The 17,335-nt window shown below is 45.7% G+C and overlaps 1 protein-coding gene across 1 annotated transcript in view; it reads right to left on the bottom strand.

Annotated features, from left to right (window-relative positions):
- Window positions 1-17,335, bottom strand: part of TSPAN17 (tetraspanin 17) — a 177,594-nt gene that overhangs the window by 89,900 nt on the left and 70,359 nt on the right. Inside the window, exon 2 of the mRNA XM_063927916.1 lies at window positions 12,409-12,459. Coding sequence (XP_063783986.1) covers window positions 12,409-12,459 — 51 coding nt within the window. The remainder of the gene's footprint in view (window positions 1-12,408; window positions 12,460-17,335) is intronic.

The raw sequence follows: 17,335 nt of genomic DNA, 5'->3' as shown, positions 1-17,335 counted from the left end.
CTCTCTCGGGTGGAGGTCGTGTCTGCTGAGAAAGTCTGCTTCTCAGTTGTCCACTCCGGGAATGAACACTGCTGACAGTGCTAACACATGATTTTCCGCCCATCGGAGAATCCTTGTGGCTTCTGCCATCGCCATCCTGCTTCTTGTGCCGCCCTGTCGGTTTACATGAGCGACCGCCGTGATGTTGTCTGACTGGATCAGCACCGGCCCGTGTTTAAGCAGGGGTCTATCCTGACTTAGGGCATTGTAAATGACCCAAAGTTCCAGAACATTTATGTGTAGGGAAGTCTCCTGACTTTTCCATAGGCCTTGGAAGTTTCTTCCCTGTGTGACTGCCCCCCAGTCTTGAAGGCTGGCATCCGTGGTCACCAGGACCCAGTCCTGTATGCCGAATCTGCGGCCCCCTAGAAGATGTGCAGTCACCACCACAGCGACACCCTGGCCCTTGGAGACAGGGTTCACCGCTGATGCATCTGAGAATGCGACCCGGACCACTTGTCCAACAGATCCCACTGGAAGATCCTTGCATGGGACTTGGCGAATGGAAATTCTTCGTAAGAAGCTACCATCTTTCCCAAGGCTCGCGTGCATAGATGCACCGATACCTGTATTTGTATTAGGAGGTCTCCGTCTAGAGACGCCAACTCCTTGGACTTCTCCTCCGGGAGAAACCCTTTTTATCCTGTTCTGTGTCCAGAACCATACCCAGGAACAGTAGACGCGTCGTAGGAACCAGCTGTGACTTTGGAATATTCAGAATCCAGCCGTGCTGTTGTAGCACTTCCCGAGATAGTGCTACTCCGACGAACAACAGCTCCCTGGACCTCGCCTTTATAAGGAGATCGTCCAAGTACGGGATAAGTACTTCGGCCATTACCTTGGTAAATACCCTCGGTGCCGGGGACAGACCAACGGCAACGTCTGGAATTGGTAATGACAATCCTGTACCACAATTTTGAGGTACACCTGGTGACGAGGGTAAATAGGGACATGCAGGTAAGAATCCTTGGTGTCCAGTGATACCCTGAAATTTTCCAGGCTTGCAATAATCGCCCTGAGCGATTCCATTTAGAACTTGAACCTTCGTATATAAGTGTTCAAGGATTTCAATTTTAGAATGGGTCTCACCGAACCGTCTGGTTTCGGTACCACAACATTTTGGAATAGTAACCCCGGCCTTGTTGAAAGAGGGGTACCTTGATTTCACCTGCTGGAAGTACAGCTTGTGAATTGCCGCCAGTACTACCTTTCTCCGAGGGCAGCAGGCAAGGCTGATGTGAGGCAACGGCGAGGGGGAGTCGTCTCGAACTCCAGCCTGTATCCCTGATATTACTTGCAGAACCTAGGGATCCACCTGTGGGCAAGCCCACTGGTCCCTGCAGTTCCCGAGACGCGCCCCCACCGCACCTGTCTCCACCTGTGGAGCCCCAGCGTCATGCGGTGGACTCAGAGGAAGCGAGGGAAGATATTTGATCCTGGAACTGGCTGACTGGTGCAGCTTTTTCCTTCTTCCCTTGTCTCTGTGCAGAAAGGAAGCGCCTTTGACCCGCTTGCTTTTCTGAAGCCAAAAGGACTGTACCTGAAAATACGGTGCTTTCTTTAGGCTTTTGTGAGGAAACCTGAGGTAAAAAAATTTCTTCCCAGCTGTTGCTGTGGATACGAGGTCCCAGAGACCATCCCCAAACAATTCCTCACCCTTATAAGGCAGAATCTCCATGTGCCTTTTAAATGCAGCATCACCTGTCCACTGCCGGGTTTCTACTACCCTCCTGGCAGAATGGACATTGCATTAATTCTGGATGCCAGCCGGCAAATATCCCTCTGTGCATCCTTTATATATAAGACAACGTCTTAAATATGCTCAATGTTAGCAAATATTATTATCCCTGTCTTAGCGTATTAATATTATCTGACAGGGTGTCAGACCACGCTGCAGCAGCACTATTTATGCTGAGGCAATTGCAGGTTTCAGTATATAACCTGAGTGTGTAAATACAGACTTCAGGATCGCCTCCTGCTTTTTATCAGCAGGTTACTTCAAGGTGGCCGTATCCTAAGACGGCAGTGCCACCTTTTGACAAACGTGTGAGCGCCTTATCCACCCTAAGGGATATCTCCCAACGTGACCTATCCTCTGGCGGGAAAGGGTACGCCATCAGTAACTTTTTAGAAATAACCAGTTTCTTATCGGGGGAAACCACGCTTCTTTACACACATCATTCATTTATCTGATGGGGGAACAAAACAGTGGCTGTTTTTTCTCCCCAAAAATAAAACCCCTTTTATGTGGTACTTGGGATTATGTCAGAAAATGCGTAACACATTTTTCATTGCCGAGATCATGTAACGGATGTTCCTAGTGGATTGTGTATATGTCTCAACCTCGTCGACACTGGAGTCAGACTCCGTGTCGACATCTGTGTCTGCCATCTGAGGTAACGGGCGTTGTTTTGAGCCCCTGATGGCCTTTGAGACGCCTGGGCAGACGCGGGCTGAGAAGCCGGCTGTCCCACAGCTGTTACGTCATCCAGCCTTTTATGTAAGGAGTTGACACTGTCGGTTAATACCTTCCACCTATCCATCCACTCTGGTGTCGGCCCCACAGGGGGCGACATCCCATTTATCGGCCTCTGCTCCGCCTCCACGTAACCTTCCTCATCCAACATGTCGACACAGCCGTACCGACACACCGCACACACACAGGGAATGCTCTGACTGAGGACAGGACCCCACAAAGTCCTTTGGGGAGACCGAGAGAGAGTATGCCAGCACACACCAGAGCGCTATATAATGCAGGGATTAACACTATAACTGAGTGATTTTTCCCCAAATAGCTGCTTGTATACATATATTGCGCCTAAATTTAGTGCCCCCCCTCTCTTTTTAACCCTTTGAGCCTGAAAACTACAGGGGAGAGCCTGGGGAGCTGTCTTCCAGCTGCACTGTGAAGAGAAAATGGCGCCAGTGTGCTGAGGGAGAAGCCCCGCCCCCTTTTCGGTGGACTTTCTCCCGCTTTTTCTGTGATACTGGCAGGGGTAATTTTACATCTATATAGCCTCTGGGACTATATATGATGTATATTTTGCCAGCCAAAGTGTTATTTATTGCCCTCAGGGCGCGCCAACCCCCCCCCCCCCCCCAGCGCCCTGCACCCATCAGTGACCGAAGTGTGAGTTGTACATGAGGAGCAATGGCGCACAGCTGCAGTGCTGTGCGCTACCTTGGTGAAGACCGAAGTCTTCTGCCGACGATTTTCCGGACCTTCTTCGTGCTTCTGGCTCTGTAAGGGGGACGGCGGCGCGGCTCCGGGAACGAACACCAAGGTCGGGTCCTGCGGTCGATCTTTCTGGAGCTAATGGTGTCCAGTAGCCTAAGAAGCCCAAACTACCACCTGTTAGGTAGGTTCGCTTCTTCTCCCCTTAGTCCCTCGCTGCAGTGAGTCTGTTGCCAGCAGATCTCACTGAAAATAAAAAACCTAAATATACTTTCTTTCTAGGTGCTCAGGAGAGCCCCTAGTGTGCATCCAGCTCAGCCGGGCACAGAAATCTAACTGAGGTCTGGAGGAGGGTCTTAGTGGGAGGAGCCAGTGCACACCAGGTAGTCCTAAAGCTTTCTTTAGTTGTGCCCAGTCTCCTGCGGAGCCGCTAATCCCCATGGTCCTTACGGAGTCCCAGCATCCACTTAGGACGTCAGAGAAAAGAAAAAGAAAAAAATGTAAGCATTCTTCCTATTAGTTGGCTGTGGGCTGAGACACAGAAATTTGTTATCCCGGTTGATATGAAAAGAGGAAACCATCTTAGGTAGAAAACACGTTTGAGGTGTCCTGTCCGTATCCTGCCAACGTCCACATTGGAAGGGCCACCACAACTGGAGATCCCTGTCAGCGTCCGGAGTCTTACTGGTACGCTGGGGCCGCGGAGCTGGCTTCCTTGGCGTTGTGCGGGCAGCGGCGGAGGTGGGCTGCTGCGCCGGATCCGTGGGCAGCAGTAGCGGCGGTGAGGGGGTCCGCTCGTGGCGGCGGGACGCCGCTACAGCGGGTCGCTCTCGCTGAACCGTTGCTTGGAGACCAGGGGCAGTGAGCAATGTGGCTTTGCAAAAAGGTCTGCATTACTGGGCGCCGCCATGTTGGAGACAAAGTTTTAAGCATAGTTCCTGTTTCCTGTTTCTTCCAGCCAATCCATTGGAAGCTCTCCCTATAAAAGGGGGCTGGTTTAGGACAGGGATGCCAGTGCTTCAAGTTACAACCCTGTTGTAGGTGCTTTAGCCTGTGCTCCCAGGATTCCTGCTGTATCTTGGTTCCTCCTGATCCTGCTTGGTCGGTTCTCTGTTGCTGCTGCAGCCCTGCCGTTTCTTGCCTGCTACTGCCTGTGGAAGCGCTCCTGGAAAACCCGGTCCAGTAAGACTCTTTGGGCACAGTCGGCCCCGGGTCTTCTGCCTCGTCTTTCAAGCCACACTCCACAGATCTCCTTCACCAGCCACGCCTTTGTACCACTGACCACAGCCTGCAGATTATTATCTTCAAGCCTCGTTTTCCAAACCACAGTCCACAGTCCTCGTCTCCAGCCACGTTTTCAACTACCATCCACAGTTCCACAGTTCATCATCTACAGTCTCGTCTTTCAAATCACAGTCCGCAGTTCTTCACCTCCAGCCACGTCTTTAACCATTGTGCTTCAGCCTCAGTTCTCTACCTCAGCCCTGTACATAATACTTTCCATTGACTCTCAAACCCCGCCTACGTTCTTCATTGCTCCGTGTCCCATGCGAAGGAACTATATCCAGCCCCCTCATCTGGTTCATTCACAGCCTGCTACCTCCTCGGGCAAATCTCAGCTGCCGGATCCTCAAACCGTGCCAGACGTGACAATCCCACTCTGAGCGTTGTGGTGTACTCCAGCTCTTCCTCTTGGGGCACGTTGAATTAGATTTGATGCAACTTTGTTACCATTTACAAGTACAGATTTTTAATCCCTTTTACCTGTTAAATATTTTTTTTAAATACTGCACTGTTATTTTGTTGGTGCTGGGATTTATTGCAGACCTGTTGCAACTGCTTAAATAGTTTGCTTATATTCCTTTTAAGCAAACTGTTTTCATTATTTTAAAAGAATGCACAATATATGACTGTTACTATCATTTCACTACTACACTCTGGGACTGATTCAGACTATTACGGTATGTCAATATTTTCACAATACCGCAATGTTTTCCGATCTGCACATGCGCAAAAACCACACTGTGCACATCCTGATCTACGATCTTGCTTGCAGTATGCCAAAGCCACAACAGTTTGAGGGCAGAAACGGGTTGGCACCAGTCTGCGTTCCTGAAAACAATTGAATTGCTCCACCGGGCGCCCATTCATATAGCTTCCCAGCAGGGGGTAGCACAAACTGAATTGCCCCCTAAAGGGGGGTACTCACGGAGCGATATTCTAAGCAACCTGACTAGATTGCTTAGAATTTGAGCTTAATGGGGATAAAGCTGATATAATGTCTGCTATAATGTCATCCATGTGAACACATGGCAGAAGTTGCCTGCCATTTCATTACCAGGAAATCGACAGTCCTATATGAAAATCCACTGTGGTGACTGAGAATGGCATGCTAGATGCTGCAATTTGATGAGACTTTCCTCTGACAAACCGCTCACAAGAACTACAGCTATTGAGAATACACAAGACATCTTTTTAATGTTCCGATGATCCAATCGTGTCTCTGTAAGAACGCCATCATATGATCTGTCCCATCCTGGGCGACGTGCTCAGACTTTCCTATCACAAGGACATTCGCCAGATAAGATCAAACTATGGCCCAGATGCATCATCGCTTGGAAAGTGATAAAATGGAGAGTGAAAAAGTGCCAGCCAATCAGCTCTTAACTTCCATGTCACAGGCTGTGTTGAAAAATGGCAGTTAGGAGCTGATTGGCTGGTGCTTTTTCACTCTACATTTTATCACTTTCCAAGCGTTGACGCATCTAGCACCTTGACTCCATTTCCAGGGGAGCAGCCATGAGAACCATCGGCACCTTGTTGAAGTAACTTAGATAAGTAGACAAACCATATGAGAAACGGATGAAGTGGAGTTTGTTACAAAAATAATCTGAGGAAATAATTATGTGGAGAGAAGCATCCTCCAGATCTATGGAGGTAAGGAAGTCTCATTTCTCTAGCTCATGGAGAATGTCTTGTCACATGTTCCATAGCCACTATGATGACACTTGTTTCTTTTATTTCCTTCTATAGGCCCTAAACGATCTCACAAAACGAACCATAAAAAAATTAGGATAGCATGCTTAAATAGGGGCTTCAGCTCTTCAGCATTTTTGTGGGTAGTTTCAGGTTTATTGATGTAATAAAACCTCATTGACGCTCCGAAGTGAGGACACCACAACAGAACAGACTCAGATTTCCTATGCCGCAACAAGCTTTACCGTCTGGTCTATGCAGTGAGACCTGGAAATGACATCAGGTGTATGCAGGCACCATGTGTAGTATGCACAATTTACATAGAAGGGGACCAATCCTCCACAGTTCATGCTTGGGTGCCACCCCTTTCATTGTTTGTACTTTCGGACTTGTCTGAAACAGGTAAGCTGTTTATATAGAACAGACCTGTCAAACTCACAGCTTGTGGGCCCCATGCGGCCCATAACTCATACTTTTGAGGCCCAAGTTAAAAAAAAATGTAAAACAATGGAACGCAGCCCACCTCCACCATATGAGTTACTGTTAGCCTGTCTGCCGTGATCGGAGCTTAGCTCTGATCGGCCAGCATTTACCGTTCTGCAAATACGTGAGAAGATAGTGATAGAGATGGAAAAAAGTCCACAGGGGACTTGCTGCGCATGCCCAGCTGTCTTTGCAAAGCTCTGCCCCCAGCCGCATCCCTGAAGCAATCATGCCCTGAATATGTGTGTGCCCAACTGCCCTGTGTACTCAGCTGCCCTGTTTGCAGGAAGATTCTTCTAGAATCTGAATAGAAAAAGGTCTCTCAGCGAAGAAGGTAAATTGGAGGGGGGCTGGCACAGGGGTTAGAGGCTGAATAATAGACACAGGAGGCACAGAGGGCTTGTGGCTGGAGGGGACACAAGGAGCAAGACGGGATACCAGGGGGAATGTGGCTGGACTGGAGGGACAGAGGGGGGCTGGAAATGACACATTTTACTAGCTCACAATGATATGTATAAGGAGGGGAGACCGCACAGCGGGGTGGTCTTCAGTATGCCGACTGACGGGATCCCGGCGCACAGTATACAAGCGCCGGGATCCCGACAGCCGGCATACCGACACTTATTCTCCCTTGTGGGGGGTCCATGACCCCCCTGGAGGGAGAATAAAATAGCGCGCCACCGTGCCCGTAGCGTGGCGAGCGCAGCAAGCCCGCAAGGGGCTCATTTGCGCTCGCCACACTGTCGGTTAGCCGGCGGTCGGGCTCCCGGCGCCGGTATGCTAGTCGCCGGGAGCCCGACCGCCGGCATATCGTAGTGAACCCGCACAGCGATATGAGGGGAAATATCAGCTCCCAGCTCAAGCTATTAAAGTAGTTTACTTCCGGATACTTGACATCTCTTTGATTATACTTTATTGTTGGTTTTTGTAATAAACCTTTCAAAGTTGCATAGAAGACTTTTTTGTTGTGGCCCACACAAGACGTAGACCTTGATCATTCGGCCCAGTTGGGATTTTGAGTTTGACATGCCTGATATGGAACAATAAACAATTACTGACACCGAGTGCCCAGCTAAAAACAGAAAAAAGAAAACCAGGAGAAAGCCAAACTACATACTTTCCAGAGAAGTTTCATTTTCTTTACCCTACTCCACTGATTAGAGAGATAACCGTTTTTTTTATTGTTGCCATAGTACAGTACATAAAAATTAATGCTATTTGGAAAATAAGAAGCAAAATGTATCTATTAATACAGAAACATAAATTTACCCTCTACTAAACCTTTTACATAGTATTTTTTTCCTCTCTTGTTTTGCTTTTGGCACCCCTAAATTCTGAGAAAACTTTAAAAAAAAATCACTGATATTTAAGAACTAATTTTATTCCACAATCCTGTAGTCCAATTGTGACAAACTTTAATGTTTTAAGAGCTGAGTAGGATACATTCTAAAATTCCTCAAGTGGATCACTTTAGGGCACCTATGTACTAGGTAAAGTTATTTTTACATGCTAAAATTCAATAATTGCTGGGTCGGCCGGATCCAATTAGAGAGAGTCAATTTGTGCGTGAATCCCCGATAGTTTACTTTTCCTGGCAGCTCCAGAAGTTGCAAGCCAAAAGCACAAATAGGGGTTCATGTGCGGGGAATAGCCATTGAGTCCACAGTTTATACGGAATGAGTTTCTGTGTAGCAATTCCTGATTTTAGACGCAGGGGAAAACGCTTTTTAATTGAAAAGGCTTTCACCGCGCCATGCAGTAATTAAGAGCGTGGCTTACCAACTGAATATGCCCTTAAATATTTCACTGTATGGTGACCACGCTATGTAAATATAACATGAATTGGTAACATGACTTAGCTTGCCTGTATGTGCATAAAATGGACTACACACTGCAGTACATGTCCATTCAGCTCAATAGTGTTGATGGACAGATTTAACAGAGGTCAACAATTGCTGAAATTAATTCCATAAAAAGAGCAGCTAAATAGCATCCCCAGGATGGGGGCAGTGAACCAAACAGGAATAAAGAAATCTGCTCCCCCAACACAGAGGTATTGTTTCTGCAGGCAAAGGGAATAGGAAGCATATCCACAGCAACAGAAGATAATTCAGATCAAAACCAAATAAAAATAGGCAGAGAGAAGAACATAGCTAGGAACAGAAAAAGCACAAACAAAACTCTAAAAGCTATGTGTACAAATGCTAGGAGCTTAGGAAATAAAATCCCAGAACTAACTGCAATAATGACAAGGGATGATCTAGACATTGTGGCAATTACAGAGTCATGGTACAATGAAAATCATGACTGGGACATAGCTATACCGGGATATACTTTATTTAGGAAGGACAGAATTGGAAAAATCGGAGGAGGGGTAGCAATGTATGTAAAAAATGCCATAAATACTACATTAATACACAGTATTGAAGAAAAAACTGAGGCCCTTTGGGTGACCATAGAAACAGGGGAAAAGTTGATTATTCGTATTGGCGTGATATACAGGCCACCGGGTCAGGAAGAGGAACTTGACAAGAACCTATTGCAGGACATAACTAAAATGGCATTAAAAGGAGAGGTAATAATCACTGGAGACTTTAATCTTCCTGATGTAAACTGGGAGGTGTCTGTTGCTAGTTCCACTAGAAGTAGGAACATTTTAAATTCCCTTCAGGGAGCATCCCTCCACCAATTGGTGAGGGAGCCCACTCGGAAAGACGCGATATTAGACTTAATACTTACAAATGGAGACAGATTATCGGACGTAAAAGTGGGTGAAAACCTGGGATCCAGTGATCATCAAGCAGTATGGTTCAGCATTAAGACAGAGACTGACTCGTCCCATACAAAAACAAAGGTGTTGGATTTTAGGAAGGCTGATTTTGTAGGGATGGGAAAATGTGTAAGCGATTCTTTGGCAGAGTGGAGGAACTTGGAAACAGTGCAGGAGAGGTGGGAAACATTAAAATGTGCAATATTGAAGGCAACAGACCTTTGTATCAAAACTGTTAGGAAAAACACAAGGAAAAGGAAGCCAGTGTGGTTTGCAAAAGAAGTAGCAAATATTGTGAGAGCAAAAAAGATGGCTTTTAGGAAATATAAGCAGACACAAAATAATGAAGACAAAAAGATATATCTTGTTAGACAGAAGGAAATGTGCAAAGGCACAAGCTGAGGAGAAAATGGCCCAGTCAGTGGGTAAAGGAGGCAAAACTTTTTTTAGGTATACAAGCGAAAGGAGAAAAACAAAAGGCGGAATTATAAAACTAAAGACGGACACTGGGAGTCTTGTTGAAGGAGACAATTTAATAGCAGATCATCTTAATGATTATTTTTGCTCAGTATTTACTACTGAAAGAGAGGGGAAGGGGCCACAGTTAAGTTGCAGGGATATTCAGGAAAATGAAACAAGTACATTTACAGAGGAGAAGGTCCTAACAGAACTCTCAAAGCTGAAAGTGGACAAATCTATGGGGCCAGATGGGATACATCCAAGGATACTAAAAGAACTTAAAGAGGTGCTGGTAGCACCATTGACAGAATTATTCAACCAGTCATTAGCTACAGGAGTAATTCCAGAGGACTGGAAAAGAGCAAACGTAGTCCCACTGCACAAAAGTGGAAGCAAGGAAGAGGCAAACAACTACAGACCAGTGAGTCTTACATCAGTAGTAGGGAAATTGATGGAAACACTCTTAAAAGAAAGAGTTGTAGATTATCTCAAATCCGGCAATTTACTGGATCCCAAACAGCATGGATTCACTGGGGGGAGATCATGTCAAACAAATCTTATTGACTTTTTTGATTGTGTGACTAAAGTCATGGATAAAGGTGGAGCCATGGATATAGCTTATCTAGACTTTAGTAAGGCTTTTGACACAGTTCCACATCGCAGACTGCTAAATAAACTTGAAAGTTTGGGATTGGATATTAGGATTATTGAATGGATAAGATCTTGGTTGAAGGATAGAAAACAGAGAGTTGTGGTAAATGGAGTGCATTCACAGGAGGGAAATGTTACCAGTGGAGTACCCCAGGGATCTGTACTTGGACCAGTGCTTTTTAATATCTTTATTGGTGACATTGCAAATGGCATTAAAGGGAAAGTATGCCTTTTTGCAGATGACACAAAGGTATGCAACAGGGTAGACACACCAGGTGGGGTAAAACAAATGATTGAGGATCTAGGTAGACTAGAGGAATGGTCAAGAGTCTGGCAATTACAGTTTAATGCCAAAAAATGCAAAATCATGCACTTGGGTCTCAAAAATCCTAAAGCTAAATACAGTATTAATGGCACTATACTGGAAACTACTGAGGAGGAAAGGGATCTAGGAGTCACTATTTCAGATGACTTAAAGGCAGGTAAGCAATGTAACAAGGCAATGAGGAAGGCTAGTCAGACGCTTGGCTGCATTGGGAGAGGAATCAGCAGCAGAAAGAAAGAAGTAATAATGCCACTGTATAGGTCATTGGTACGGCCTCATCTAGAATACTGTATTCAGTTCTGGAGGCCATATCTTCAAAAGGATATTAATACATTAGAAACTGTACAAAGGAGGGCAACTAAAATGGTGCATGGCCTACATCACAAAACATACCCAGAAAGACTAAGAAATCTCAATATGTATAGTTTGGAGCAGAGAAGGGAAAGGGGGGACATGATAGAAACTTTCAAATATATCAAAGGTCTTAAAGTCCAGGAGGGAAACATTCTCCAAATGAAGAGAAGCAATAGGACACGAGGACATGCACTGAGACTGGAGGGGGGGAGGTTCAGGGGAAATTTGCGGAAAAATTATTTCACAGAAAGGGTAGTGGACAAGTGGAATAGCCTCCCATCAGAGGTGGTAGAGGCTAAGACAGTAGAGCAATTTAAACATGCATGGGATAGACATAAGGATATCCTTACAAAGAAATAAGGATCAAATAAGGTTAGAGATAAAAATAATATTTAAAAAAAAGGGGCAGACTAGATGGGCCAAGTGGTTCTTATCTGCCGACAAATTCTATGTTTCTATGTTTCTATTCCTAAACATAAGCAAAAAGGCATGCAGAACACAGCCAACCCGTCTGCAGCATGGCACTGCCAAGACACCTCTTCCCATTAACAATATAATAGATATTAATTTTCGTAGGAACAACAGAAGCTATAGTTTTACAGTATAACATGTTGCCGGCAGTCACATGACCGACAGCGGCATCCTGACAATGAAGTTCCCGACAGCGGAGGGGTCAAGTATTCGTAACCCTCACCACTAACCCTTCAGGGGAAGTAGCTCTGGGTTATGTCCGGGTGGGGGAGTTGGTAACTAGGGCTAATTGCCCCTTCTCCCATAGTGCCTAACCTTAAACACCCCCACGCCCCTCCCGCCGGGCCCTAACAGGTACTCCAATACTTACCTCCAGGATGTTCTGGCGCCAGGATCTAAACGCATTCCCATGTTATAGACTGCTGTACTGTGTAGGCAGCAGTCCCTAACTCATATTTTCAGTCCAAATCCAAACAGTAGCAGCGCTTCAGAACCAGCTTTTTCCATAAAATAAGTGTTCCCTTTAACCTTTATATACAGCTGTCCTGGTTAGTGGTGGTTAGTGGTGTTTTTTTTTTCTTCGTCTTTTAAAGGATTTTGTGCACATGCTGTAGATTTTAAATACACCAGATCCAGCAAACCTGTCACATTTTGTATGACTCATTTACACACTGGGTACCGAAAAACATAATAGAAGGGACTTACCTTCTCTGCCCATGCCCACAAGCCAATAGCAAGGAAAGCAGCTCCGAGCAACTGCAAGGGAATAAAAATTATACATCAGGTTATCTAGAAAACAAACTGTTTGCACACAAATTCCCAAATATAGAAGACACAACCAGAGAGTCATCATAGATTCACATAAAGACTCAAATTCCTAAAAGGCCTTTAAAAGTTTTGCACCCTGTAATTCTGAGGATAATGAGTAGCATGTTAAAACCTGACCTTTACTGAACAAAAGGTTCTCACAAACAGTGTTATTCAGTAATGGACAAAGAACTCACTCCCACAACACTATCAGATTCTCAAGATCTTGCGGTCTCTTTTTTTTGTTTTTTGCAGACTACAGTTGCCCAAGGACAACTGATCTGGCACTGAAATTGTTATTTTTATGCTTAGCAATACAGTGCAGAACTAGCTCCTCTACAAACTAGGGGGGCCCACACACGGCGCGATTATCGCATGCAATATGAACTTTTAAGTTCAAATCGCATCGCGTCTAGTGTAAATCGCACAGTGTTTAGTTTCCCTTGCAATGCGATGCGCGCTCCTGCCAAGTCCACATCGCAAGGGAAACTAGTATGTGCAGGCAGGTATTTTTAAACTAGAACGCATCCCAGATAGTTCAAATTGCATGCTATGGAAGCAATCGCATGCGATTTGAACTAAAGTACAGTGTCCAAGCCACTCCGCCAACACTCCCCAAAACACCCCTCCTAGTTTTCTCCCTCCAGCGCCAAACAGCACTACAAAGAGGGCCAGCACGGGACTCAGACCGCCTATTCGATGAGTTGTAGCCGCCAGTGGATGGGGACGCCATGCGTGTGCTACCGGGGGAGGGGGGGGGGGGCACCGAGGAGCAGACACCGGGACCCAGATGAATGCAGCGGTTATAGATGAATCCATCTATAACCGATGTTTGTGTAACTGCTGATGTCGACCTAGTACATGTCGACCTAACGGCCATGTCGACCTAATGCATGTCATCTTAAGGGCAATGTCGACCTAACGACCATATCCCGTTCAAATAGCACCGTGTGTAGAGTCCAAATTGCATGCTACTAAAGTACAAATGGCATAGCACACATTGTAAAGCTCAAATCTCACCTAGCACAAATAGCACCGTGTGGCCCCCCTAAAGGTTTTGAATATTGCATCTGCAATCACATTACCTACTGTTCCATAAACATTTTACGGAAAGCTTAAAAACGGACAGTGTAGTGAAATATTATGTTCAAACTAAATATTTTTTGTGACAGTTTACTAATTACTTTTTGTTGCCGTCACTGCTTTAGTACTAGTTTACTCCATTATCTCTCCTTGCTGCCACCCTCCGTGTGAGAGGAACACGTTTATGCTAATCATGCAAGCGTGCCCTCACACATTCTGCTAACCCTGACAAAGACTCATCTTTTTCAGGGCTATGTATCAAAGATAAGACATCTGCAGCAAAACTCCCAAAACAAAGCAGAGTTTATGCGGCATATCCAATTCCATTTGCAGACAAAATTCTGAATAAACCAGCGATGCATGGATTTTTCCACAGCCGCAAGGCTTTCCCTATTTTAACTGCCAGAGAAAATTGAGCAGCAGTAATTTCCATGGGAATCATCGCAGCTTTATTCTTGCAGCCCCAAGGCAGGTCTAGAGTCAGAGAACATCCTAATTTTAAGGAAAAAAATGTTGGAACCAAGGGCCTGATTCAGGATGGATCGCATAAGCGATCCAACTCAGTTTCCCAATGGTCAGGAAACTGCATGTGCAGAACGGGTCCTGCAATCACATCGCAGATATGAGAGTTGATTGACCAGCAGTGGCATCAGTTGGGATGGACGGGGGTAGCTGGCGTTGCCGGAAATGGGGGCATGTCACTCCCGTATTCCAGGAGTGGCGAGGCCAAGGACTGCACCCCAGACGCAGTTTCTTTGGCCTCGCAAGCCGCACCGTAACTGCTAGTCTGAGTAAGCTCAGGCTTACTCAACCTGCAGTCGCACATGACCATCACAACCGATGGTCACAATGTTCATCCAGAACTGCGATCACATTGCAGTTTAGAGATTGAATATGCAGGAACGAGGTTTTATGCACCTCCTCCTGCATCTGTATTGCATTTGCAAAGCTGCTCTGAGCAGCTTTGCTCATGCAATCCTTACTGAATTAGGCCCCAAGTTCAGAATCCCTGGGACACCCCCGCTCAAGGGCGTAGCTACCATAGGTGCAGGGAGCGCAGCTGCTATGGGGCCCAGAGCTGAGAGGGGCCCACCTTTCCATGTGTTATATACATTTTTCACCATTGGGTGGTACAGTACATAGAGGTCCTTACAAACCTCTGCATTGCAGTCTACAGCATATCTGGTTATGTCCCTAGACCTGCACATTGTAATGTGGTATAAAATGAACTAGAGTGCATTATAATGTTACAAAATATGTTCTAGGTCACTGTGATATAGCACAATATGAAGTGGAGGCACTATAGTGTGGCATAATATGAAGTGGGGGCACTGTAATGTGGCATATAAAGTGGAGGCACTATGGTGTAGCATGATATGTACTGGGGCACTGTAATATGGCACAATATGACGTGGAGGCACTATAGTGTAGCATAATATCAAAAGGGGACACTGTATATCATGTGAATTGGGGTTACTGGGTTGCATAATGTGTACTGGCAGCCCTACAATCTTGCAGCATTGGGACAGGGGCCCCTTCAATATGTTGCTATGGGGCCCACAAAGTTCTGGCTACGCCCCTGCCCCCGCTAATGACTAATTAGGAAGTTTCCAAGTAGTTGAATTAGTCCAATAACTACATCCAATTATTGTGGCAAAAAAACAAACTGAAATTACCCCAAAATATTTTCATAGCTTTATACACCCCAAAATTAGTGTGTGTGTGTGTGTGTGTGTGTGTGTGTGTGTGTGTGTGTGTGTGTGTGTGTGTGTGTGTGTGTGTGTGTGTGTGTGTGGGAGGGGGGTGGGGGGGGGGGTTATATAATTAAAAATGGACACAAATTAGCCCAAAAGTACCTTATTTTTTTTTTCATTTGAACTTTAATAAAAATTCACAAAACAGCCATTTAAACCATTTTTAAACAAAATATATCTCTTTGGAACAGTTATCTTTAGGATACAGGCTGATCCCCAATATATTTGTTTCAATTTACCAGAGGGTTTCAGCAGAGAAAAAAATTGCAATAATTTTTTTTTTTCCAAATGAATACCGCGGCTAATAGTAGCATGCATGGCCTCAGTAATAATTTAAAAAAGATGGTCATGATAGTCACGTTAATTTTAGAGGTAAAATTAATGCTGCTTATTGGATATGCCACAAAGTCTCTTCCTCAGGTAAAGGAGATTTCTCCCTGTTTCCTGTAGGTGGAAAACATTCATATAAACTCCACTAAAAAATAAGATTTTACTCACCGGTAAATCTATTTCTCGGAGTCCGTGGTGGATGCTGGGAACTCCGAAAGGACCATGGGGATAGCGGCTCCGCAGGAGACTGGGCACAACTAAAGAAAGCTTTTAGGTCACCTGGTGTGCACTGGCTCCTCCCACTATGACCCTCCTCCAAGCCTCAGTTAGGACACTGTGCCCGGACGAGCTGACATAATAAGGAAGGATTTTGAATCCCGGGTAAGACTCCTACCAGCCACACCAATCACACCGTATAACTCGTGATACTATACCCAGTTTAACAGTATGAAAACAACAGAGCCTCTCAAACAGATGGCTCAACAATAACCCTTTAGTTAACAATAACTATGTACAAGTATTGCAGACAATCCGCACTTGGGATGGGCGCCCAGCATCCACTACGGACTACGAGAAATAGATTTACCGGTGAGTAAAATCTTATTTTCTCCGACGTCCTAGTGGATGCTGGGAACTCCGAAAGGACCATGGGGATTATACCAAAGCTCCCAAACGGGCGGGAGAGTGCGGATGACTCTGCAGCACCGAATGAGAGAACTCAAGGTCCTCCTCAGCCAGGGTATCAAATTTGTAGAATTTTGCAAACGTGTTTGCCCCTGACCAAGTAGCAGCTCGGCAAAGTTGTAAAGCCGAGACCCCTCGGGCAGCCGCCCAAGATGAGCCCACCTTCCTTGTGGAATGGGCTTTTACTGATTTAGGATGCGGCAGTCCAGCCGCAGAATGCGCCAGCTGAATTGTGCTACAAATCCAGCGAGCAATAGTCTGCTTAGAAGCAGGAGCACCCAGTTTGTTGGGTGCATACAGGATAAATAGCGAGTCAGTTTTCCTGACTCTAGTCGTTCTGGAAACATACATTTTCAAGGCCCTGACTACGTCCTCCAAGTCCCTAGTAGCCGCAGGCACCACAATAGGTTGGTTCAAGTGAAAAGCGGATACCACCTTAGGGAGAAACTGGGGACGAGTCCTCAATTCCGCCCTATCCATATGGAAAATCAGATAAGGGCTTTTACATGACAAAGCTGCCAATTCTGACACACGCCTGGCTGAAGCCAAGGCCAATAACATGACCACTTTCCACGTGAGATATTTTAGATCCACGGTTTTAAGTGGCTCAAACCAATGTGATTTTAAGAAACTCAACACCACGTTGAGATCCCAAGGTGCCACTGGAGGCACAAACGGGGGCTGAATATGCAGCACTCCTTTCACAAACGTCTGAACTTCAGGTAGTGAAGCTAGTTCTTTCTGGAAGAAAAATCGACAGAGCTGAGATCTGTACCTTAATGGAGCCTAATTTCAGGCCCATAGTCACTCCTGCTTGTAGGAAATGCAGAAATCGACCTAGTTGAAATTCCTCTGTTGGGGCCTTTTTGGCCTCACACCAAGCAACATATTTCCGCCATATGCGGTGATAATGCTTTGCAGTTACATCTTTCCTGGCTTTAATCAGTGTAGGAATGACTTCCTCCGGAATGCCC

Source organism: Pseudophryne corroboree, chromosome 6, assembly GCF_028390025.1.
Source record: "Pseudophryne corroboree isolate aPseCor3 chromosome 6, aPseCor3.hap2, whole genome shotgun sequence".
In the NCBI taxonomy this organism is placed as follows: domain Eukaryota; kingdom Metazoa; phylum Chordata; class Amphibia; order Anura; family Myobatrachidae; genus Pseudophryne; species Pseudophryne corroboree.
This window is presented reverse-complemented; position numbering and strand designations above follow the sequence as displayed.